This window comes from Mytilus californianus, unplaced genomic scaffold, assembly GCF_021869535.1.
Source record: "Mytilus californianus isolate M0D057914Y unplaced genomic scaffold, xbMytCali1.0.p SCAF_5, whole genome shotgun sequence".
In the NCBI taxonomy this organism is placed as follows: Eukaryota; Metazoa; Mollusca; class Bivalvia; order Mytilida; family Mytilidae; genus Mytilus; species Mytilus californianus.
In genome coordinates this window covers 91658813-91669160 of record NW_026262701.1, presented here as the reverse complement: position 1 = coordinate 91669160, position 10348 = coordinate 91658813, and the positions used below count along the sequence as shown (strand labels likewise).

Here is a 10348-nt window from a genome sequence, read left to right as displayed (position 1 = left end):
TATTACTATTTGTTATCTTGTGCAGGACGCCTTGCAGAAAGTCTTGTTTTGGCAACATTGAATGTTTGTCTCAGATAAGATATCAAATCCGATGACATTTAATAAATCTGAATATAATTTGAAATAGATATGGAGTTTATTGATAAAAAATGGAATTTCCGCAATGTTAAAAGATTAAAGTGAATGGTTCTTATATATATATTTACTTTTTTCAAGGGGAAGGGGGTAGAAGTGCTTCCTGTCTTCATGTTTACAAGACATATTATGTTTCTGTAATTGCAGGGTAAAAAATCAAAGTAAAAAAAACAACAGTTTTTTGTTCCGTTTAGGAATAATTGAGAAGCTTTGTGTAAAAAAAAGTTAAACAAAAAGATTCGGAGTTTTTAATCAAAACGTAACACATCTTAAAGCCCCCGCCCCGCCCACCTGAAAAATGTAATAAAAACAAGAAGTAAAAAAATCCTGCAAATACACAAAAACACACAAAAAAAGAATAACAAAGAGCAGGAAAATAAAACGTATGTTTGGACATTTGAAGTAAGATAGCCAACTTTAATTTTCTTGTTTTTCCATGAAATTTTGATAACTAGCAACATGTCTATAGTTATTGAGAAATGATGTAATTCTTATTCTCAGTTACGGATAATAACCACGTGACTGTTTGTTAATTTCAATTTTATAACATGTAACGTCACAACATGCTCTCAACGCTGGACTTTTGTAAAACAAACATAAAGATGAAAAATATTCTACAATATAAAAATTATAAGATATAAGTAATACATTATAGAACCATATAGCTATAATGAGGTGTTATTATCGGAATCTACGAAAATTTTATCAAATTCAATAAAAATAAAACAACAAACAAGATGTGTCAGGGCCACACAATTTTCACCATTTGGTGCCTAATCAAATGGACCGGGTTCTGTAATAAGCGTGGGTTATTTGAAAGGAAACGCCTCGAGGGAAACGCAAACGAACTCGATCTGATACGCATCTTTTATTCAGCTCTATAACTAAAAGCAAAATGCAAAACAAACCAACTCGAACAGTTATAGATGTCGGAATTTGTATATGCCCCTAGTCAGTGACTGAGATGAAGATAAAAAGTAAACGTGACAGCTAAATATGATGAACCTTTTTGATAGAGATAGACTTCTATAGATTTTAACTAAGAGACTACGATTGTATAGGGACCTTATATATACAATTATGAATTAATGTAACCAATAAAATATAGTAATGCATTTTAACAATATGTACATAATTAAAATGTCTTTAAACGTTAAGGTTTTTTTTCACATTCAGTAATTAAAGACATTTTGAATTACAATCATCTGATGTCACATCTGGTGCTATAATAAAGTAGATGATGAGGACTAATGAGGGTGTGGATGGGGTTTTACAGAGTAGAAAATAATGGGCAAAAAATAAAAAGAATAGAGAATATTGCACCAGAATAATGAGGTGCTAAATTATAAAGATTAGAGAATAATGGGCAAAAGGTATTAAGAATAGAGAAAAATGGCCTAAAAAATAAAAGAATACAAAAATGAAAGACCCTCCATCCAGATCCTCACTGACGTGTTAATTGTCAAACCATACACCACAACACAGCGAGTGTGATTCTTTTACAGTTGGTGTAACAGCAAGTTCATACCCATTATATACACAGCAAACTTTAAGGATGCACAGTCTGAAAAAGGTATACATGTATGTCAATTATAATTGATATGTTAAAAACATATATTATATTTACTATTAACTCACTTGAATAAAGATCTTTATTTGTTGATATTCAAAACATGCTAATCAATAAATGATTCATAATAAAAGGATAATATTAATAATATCCTGTTCGATTTTTTTTCATTTTTGTATTATTCAAGCTAGAATCAATACTACACAAAGTATACATTTTCTTTAAACCCTCTGTTAGATGAGACAGTTAACTCTTTATGTTCAAAGCACACGTTTCTAACTGTTCCATTATTTTCTAAAGGGCTAAACAATACACGAATTATCTTGTTGCAGCAATGGTATTGCGTTCAATGCTAATATTATTTTACGTTGCTTACATTCGCATGTACACATATTAAGTATTTTTTTAATCTCCACCGAACTGCTGAATGTGTAAATAGTCATACCAATAGAGGACAAATACAGATTGACTACTCAATACAGGTATGACAATTATACTTCTCTAATCCTTACACACAAACAAATTAAAACCCGTATTGGCAATTTCGAAAACTTAATTCAAACGTTGAACAGCTGCTAAATCCAAAAGGTACCAAAAGTAAAGCCAAACCGGACAGAGAATCAAAGCTATGCATGCGGGAGATACATTCCTTAATTTAAATAAAACAATGCCCGTATTTGCATGCCAATACCGAAGTACTGGCTACTTGGCTGTGAGGCCATTGGAGAATGACAGTCCACCAGCAAACATGTAGGTATCGACCCAGTGGTACAACCCAGACAATTTAAAAAAAAACACCAAAAACTGACAACTTAAGGAAATATAAATGTTTCTTACCAATATTGTTTCCAGCGTTGACGGAACCTGAAACAACATCAAAAAGTCGTGATTCAAATATGTAAAAAGAGAAACACATACTCCATTAATTAGAAGCTTAAGGCCACAGTTAGATTTAATCTTCTTAATACATCTTTAATGATACAGATATGGAATTGCATAAACAACACAAAGGGCCAAATATGGTGCAGAATCTTATTACACTTTCGGAGCACCGGGGTTCATTTCGGGACCGGTTTTCGGTGGAGTTCGTGTAACTCAGTGATTAGTCTTCTTTGCAGTGTTTTATGGACTTTTTCGTCTTTTCGTCGTTTTTCGTTTGTCACTTTTTTTTCTACTAATGCCTTTTGAATGTCCCCTTGGAATCTTCCAAATCGTTTTTATCATCGATTTCCTATTGAAGAAAAGTGTAAGATATAAATCTTTACTGCTTATTACTCAAAACACAATATATATTACCAAAATAAAACGTTATATATACATGTAAAAAATGATACATAAATAAATTTAAATAGATAAATACATATTATTACTTTTTATTAGTATGCATCATTATTGTTAAATTTTTCGAAAGAAGATGGGGAGAAGAATTTGTGTATGTCTCTCAGAATTATGATTTTCTTCACAATTTAAGCAAGAAAACTATTTACTGGGTAATAAACTTTGAGTTATACACATGTATTATATATAATATTAGTACTGTCTCTGTAAAGATATGCAATCGGTCTTTGCATCGGAAATAAACACATTTATTCTAAAACCAGTTGTTGGCATGATACGGGGGACATTATGGGCGCCGCCATTTTTTCCCAGAATTCCCTGTTTTTATATGATGACGTCACCTCCGGATTGGGGCCATAGTCAGGTACTATTACTTTACATTAGCTAGAGGTATAGGGTGAGGGTTGAGATCTCACAAAACATGTTTAACCCCGCCGCATTTTTGCGCCTGTCCCAAGTCAGGAGCCTCTGGCCTTTGTTAGTCTTGTATGTTTTTTAATTTTAGTTCATTTATATGTTTTGGAGTTTAGTGTGACGTCCATTTTCACTGAACTAGTACATAATTTTATTTAGGGTCCAGCTGAGGACCACCTCCGGTTGCGGGATTTTCTCGCTGCTTTGAAGACCCATTGGTGGCCTTCGGCTGTTGTCTGCTCATTGGTCGGGTTGTTGTCTCTTTGACATATTCCCCATTTCCATTCTCAATTTTAATCGTTATTTTCTGACCTATTTGTCGATTACGTACTTTTTATGTTGATTGTGTTTTGAATAGCTCTGTAGTTAGTCTCATGTTCTCGTTAATTCTATACTTGAAGTACCAAAATCATACTTTGCAATATATACACAAAAAAACCGGAAACTATAATAATTCTACTTTTATTCAAGGAAATAATGTGCTTCTATGTTGCGACTTAATTACAAAGTTAATACCTTATTTTATTTAAATATTACGTTGCCAATATATGGCCTTTGTGTGTTGAAGTGGCTTATTAAAAGCAAGCACCAATCAATCAATCAATCAACCAAAAATAGGTGCGCTCGACTACAATTTCAATTGACAAGGATTGTCAGTTTTCCTACCTCACGGTCGGAGGTTCTCTCCGAGCACTCCGGCTTCCTCCAACCAATTAAGCGGACCCCCAAGAAATAGAACAATAGTGCTGGAAGTGGTGTTAAACACCAATCAATCAATCTATCAATCTAATTACGAGCGTCTCCTAGGTTAGCAGGATCATAAGGTATTTATGTTTAAGTTTTCTACTAGTGTGCTATCAGTACGCTCAGCACTTTTTGACATCATTTACCCACAAGAAGGTTACTAGTATTTTATTTGTTGGAAATTATAAAATAAGGCTTTAAGATAAAAGAAACATAATTTCTAGTTTACGGAGACAGCTCAAAACGATTGTTCACTTAAATTTATCAAGTGATTCACTAAATTCCTGTACTACACATACCTGTTACCTCAATATACGCCTGTTCCTCCAGCTTTGATCCATCTGAAAGTTCCAAAGTGCCTTTATATATACCAGTATCTGTATAAATAACCTTATCTTTCGGTATTTGGATATCCATAACCTTTGCACATGGTCCCTCCAATACTTCTGAACAGGATCGTTCTTGCATCTTACTATCTTTCCACGTTATGCTGTTGAAATCTGTTTCTAGGATGTCAACAAAAGCCGATGTAGTGTTTCTTTGTACAATCAATCTGTTGACCGTGGCTGTTTTTGAACTTTGCACTGACCGGAACTGGATATATAGATAATCCTGTCCATACGTTATTTTTTTTGTCGAAAATATCTTTAAATCAGAGGCCACTGAAACACGACAATGGATATAAATACAATTTGATAATAGAGAAACTGAATTTAAAATTGCCAGTAAGGTTAAATTGTACGTACACTTGTATTGAATGACTGACTGAGCCTTTGAGAAAGTCACTTACAGTTCTGCACGGAATTTTTTGTGTTGTGCAAACGAGTGGCTATTCTTAAGATGACTCCAGCCAGTGTTTGCAAAGAGACAGGGTCAGTTTCTCTGAATTTATTTCACATTTTGTCCACTTTGCTAATATTTCTATCATACTAAAACTCAAGTCATCACAAATAAGACTTTTTTCAAATTTTTTTTTAGAACAAACACTGGAGAAACTGATCAATGTTCTTTTATTAAGATAATTATTTAAATTGAACCGGTATATGTTATAGAACACATCATTATATCTATAGAATAAAAATAACATAAAAACCCCGAATAGGCCAAATTCGACATATTGAAGACAAAAAATTCCAAACCGATTAAAATAAAGGAATAAAGAACACATATAATAAAGGCAGCAAATAAATAGCAACGATGCTTGGCTTTCGGCGGTACTATAAGCTGTGACCGGTAGTCGATACGTGTATCTAAAGATCAGTGAAAAAAATTACAAGAAATATGAAGAAAAATTATAACACTAAATAAAGATTTACATGACTGTATCTATGCTCCTTTTATGGAGATCAAGACTAAAGAAATATTTGTATGGGTATTGGAAAATTTCTCAATTGGGTAGAAGAATGCTAGAGAGCTCATCAATGCATTGTGCAAGTAAAACAATCATTTTTCTTTTTAACAAACACAGAATTGTTATCTTCTCTTTTGAAGATGTCGTAGAAGTCTATTGAAAGATGTGGCTAAACGAAATGTATATAATATATTATATTGAAGTACAAAATCGACAAATTGTATTACCATATATACATTGTAATGACTAGTGGAAAGAGTACGGAAATTTATGTCAGACAATCTATAGCACAATGATTCTCTTGCCGGACAATCTATAGCACAATTGTTCTCTTGCCAGACAATCTATAGCACAATGGTTCTCTTGCCAGACAATCTATAGCACATTATCGCACCGCGGGTAAATTATCACGTTGTGATTGGTTTAACTCCGTCACGTGGTGACCCCCTATGGATCCGTAGGGGGTTAGTAAATTCCATAGTGGGTTCATGACGTCACGTCTACTGTTAATGGTGACGTCATCTATTGATGTTTTTGTATTTCATTGTTTGTTTTTCTACAAAACGCTGCAGAAAAAGTATCGCGTGCGATAAATTCGTTATACAGTTAACTACTGACCCCCTACGGACCATAGAGGGTGAATAAAATCCATAGGAGATTCGGCCTCATGGCCTCACCCCTATGGATTTTACTAACCCTCTATGGATCCGTAGGGGGTCAGTAGCGAACCATATAACTTATAATAGTTCTCTTGCCAGATAATCTATAACACAATGGTTCTCTTGCCAGATAATCTATAACACAATGGTTCTCTTGCCGGACAATCTATAGCACACTGGTTTTGTTGCCGGACAATCTATAGCGCAATGGTTCTCTTGCCAGACAATCTATAGCACAATGGTTCTCTTGCCGGACAATCTATAGCACACTGGTTTTGTTGCAGGACAATCTATAGCACAATGGTTCTGTTGCCGGACAATCTATAGCACAATGGTTCTCTTGCCGGACAATCTATAGCACACTGGTTCTCTTGCCGGACAATCTATAGAACACTGGTTCTCTTGCCGGACAATCTATAGCACAATGGTTCTCTTTCCGGACAATCTATAGCGCAATGGTTCTCTTGCCGGACAATCTATAGCACACTGGTTCTGTTAAGAAGTTCGATTCAACTAGATATATAACAGCTTAAATCAGTTACCGATAAAAATGTTAACCTTGTTCAGTAACAGCATATCATATATACTAGTATCACATAGAATTTCGAAAAAAACGCGTTTTGTATGGAACCTATATTTCAGCTTTTAACCGATTAGAATCTAATTTCATACTGTAATAAAAAGAATTAATTTTAAAATTTCATAATAATTATTAGTTATGAAATTAAAAATCAACAACCCACCCCCATCTTAGTGAAATAATCTTGCACTACTTTTCCTTGTTTTGTTTTAATGCTACACTTGTTACCGTTTTTATTATAATTATCCACTGACACAATAGTATCAATACGATATAGAATGAGTATTAAATTCTGCCGGTCTGGTTTGAATTTTTTTAACAGTAATAATACATTGAATTGAGCATAGAAGTACACGTTCAACTTCAGACCATGGAAGTAATGTATATATACATGTAATACACCAATGTTCATACCAATTTCATAACTTACGATTATATTCACAGATAAGAAAGATGTAATTAAACCATAATATTTTGTCATCGGATAAATATCTGCATGATGCAGAAAATTAAAACTGACAGGTGAAATTATCAAAAGGAAAATGTAAATTGTATACATACGCTGAAGGCCAATGGCGTGTTAGCGCTATCAAACGAGAAAATAAGAAAACCAGTGGTATCCACATTTTGGTCACGTACACGAGTGGAATTCAAATTGCCTTCATCAGTAAAAGAGTAATGTGAATGCTCAGAAAAAACACGTTATGTCTGTTTTTCATTAGATTTTTAAGCATAAGTTCTTTTGAATAAAGGGGTACATGTATGTGTGGTAATGGTCTTAACTGGCCCTCAATACCAAGTCCATTACAATGCATTACGTTATATAGTTATTGACCAAGCAAGTCGGTATATGTCATTTAATCTGCACGGCTCGGGTGACCCTACTTGACCCAAACGACTTAGGAGTCCGGGTTAATGGGTCATCCCGACCGTACAGATTAAATGACATATACCGATTTGATTGGTCAATAACTGTTTTAACACATGACACCATCAACTTACATAAACGTTTTGGAAATATTCGGACGATATTCAATCCCTGGCTTCTGGGAAAGTTTGTTTGTGGGATAAGGAAAGGAGAAAATACGCATTTTAGTAGTAAAATGTTGGTAACTTTTAAACTATAACTTTTTTGATATTCAGGCTTTCTCCTATATTGTTACAGTATTTGGAGAATTGTCTCTTTGATTGTTTCTTCAACTTACTAGTTTATTTTTGTCTGTTTTGGCACATACATGAATATAAATCTGTTTGAATTCGATCCATTACAATGCATTACGTTATATAGTTATTGACCAAGCAAGTCGGTATATGTCATTTAATCTGCACGGCTCGGGTGACCCTACTTGACCCAAACGACGAAGGAGTCCGGGTTAATTGGTCATCCCGACCGTGCAGATTAAATAACATATACCGATTTGATTGGTCAATAGCTGTTTTAACACATGACACCATCAACTTACAAAAAATTTTGGAAATATTCGGACGATATTCAATCCCTGGCTTCTGGGAAAGTTTGTTTGTGGGATAAGGAAAGGAGAAAATACGCATTTTAGTAGTAAAATGTTGGTAACTTTTAAACTATAACTTTTTTGATATTCAGGCTTTCTCCTAAATTGTTACAGTATTTGAAGAATTGTCTCTTTGATTGTTTCTCCAACTTACTAGTTTATTTTTTTCTGTTTTGGCACATACATGAATATAAATCTGTTTGAATTCGATCCCAAACTAGTCACTTAAAAGGAATTAATATTTAAAAAGTCGTAATAAATTCCATTTTGAATATTTTGAGAAATTACAAAAAACATTAACTTTTTGACGTTGAAAGATTGTTTTAAGATTTAAATTGTACACATACAGTCGTGAAGTGTTTTCGGGAATGAGAAGCACTTTCTATTTCATAATTTGAAAGGACAGTGTATACACAAAGTTGTTAATTGATCAACTATGCCGTAATTGCCAGGTCAGTGGCGGATTCAAAAGGGGGCGAAGAGGGCGTACGCCCCTCTTTGATAATAAACAATGATTAATCCTTAAAATCGTCAAACTTTTTTAAAGGACCACCCCTAAAGATAAGAGTACATTTGAACTGTGAAGTATATCGTACATCTGATGTAGTTAATGCACACTTTAGATGTGCATTATCCAGATTAAAGCACAGTAAAAACAAAGAGAGTTTGCATTTGTCATGTGTTAATAGATTGATGAATAAATATGAAAGAAAGTGAAACAGAACGAATTTTGTCCAACGTTTGGATTATAACGTTGAATGTTTCACCACAATGAGGCAAAATAAAAAAAAAAAAAACAGTTTTTGGTAAAAGTTTACAAAATCTTCTCGTTTTCAACCAAATTTAGGCTTGAAAATCAACAAGCTCAGTGTTCGACAACTAAATAATTTAGTCAGATATGAAAGTAATATTCGGAACACCTAAAATCACCCCAATTTTTGGTGGGGTGTGTGTTGTTCAATCTTTAGTGCATGTAGTGTTTTGAAGAGATTTTTTTTTTTTCGTCGCTTTCCGTTTTTTTTCCCATGGTTTTGATAGTCTCTCTTCGAATTATAAGTTTTTATTGTTTCTTTGGTATCTTCCTCTTCTTTTTTTATCTGCTTTTCACAATTAAGAACATTGTAGGGGTTTCTGAACGCTTCCTGTTATAAAGGGTTTGACGTTGATTATAGAAGGCGGCATTGTACATTGAATTTATTCACAACTTTTTAACGGGGCGATATCTAGACGATAAGTGTATTCTGACTTTGAATGTCATTGTTAAACTCTATATATTGCTACCGTTTTGTGGGTTTTTTTTCTTTGGGGTAGGGGTGGTACTGAAATATTGTTGTTTAAATCCCATTTGCTACTAATATATACTTTGAAACAAATTATCTGTCCTCTCCATAAAATTGAGAATGGAAATGGGGAATGTGTCAAAGAGACAACAACCCGACCACAGAGCAGAAAACAGCCAAAGGCCACCAATGGGTCTTCAACACAGCGAGAAAATCCCGCACACGGAGGCGGGCTTCAGCTGGCCCCTCAACAAATATGCGTACTAGTTCAGTGAAAATGTCTCTCAATATAACTGTTTCTGTTAAACAAAAAAAAACAAAAAAACACATGCGTCACTTACCTCTTCCAAAGAGAAGAACACACATCAATGGGAGAAAGTTGGTAATATTTGTCGCCATATTTCTTTGTAACCTGTATTTTGTAATAACTTAACTTAGATACTGTAAGTCACGTCATATTCAGTACACAAATTATTATCGTCTGCTGTGTAACCTTGTAGAAGATGTCTGTAATTTCTAGCACATTTATTTATCATGTTGCTCATGTTAAAGTAGATTTTAGATTTAATATTAGAAAACATTGTATTCAGAATGTCTTTCATTTACATTTTTCGAAAGTTGATTTTTCAAGAGGTCACCACGCATAAAATAATATTTGTTGAAATTAGATTTCTATCTTTAATTCATAGGATCATAGCTGGAATATGCAAAATTACACTGCATTTTCAAAATGTAAAAGTTTTTTTTTTTGCAGTATTCAATTGTG

General features: G+C 33.7%; 1 protein-coding gene across 1 annotated transcript; it reads right to left on the bottom strand.

Annotated features, from left to right (window-relative positions):
• Window positions 1-988: 988 nt before the first annotated feature.
• On the bottom strand, window positions 989-10047 carry LOC127703264 (uncharacterized). The gene is made up of 4 exons (XM_052207782.1): window positions 9924-10047; window positions 4501-4863; window positions 2543-2569; window positions 989-1699 (listed from the first exon to the last, which is right to left on the bottom strand). The coding sequence occupies exons 1-4, from the start codon at window positions 9979-9981 to the stop codon at window positions 1635-1637; spliced, it is 513 nt and encodes a 170-aa protein (XP_052063742.1). The 5' UTR covers window positions 9982-10047; the 3' UTR covers window positions 989-1634.
• Window positions 10048-10348: the final 301 nt, after the last annotated feature.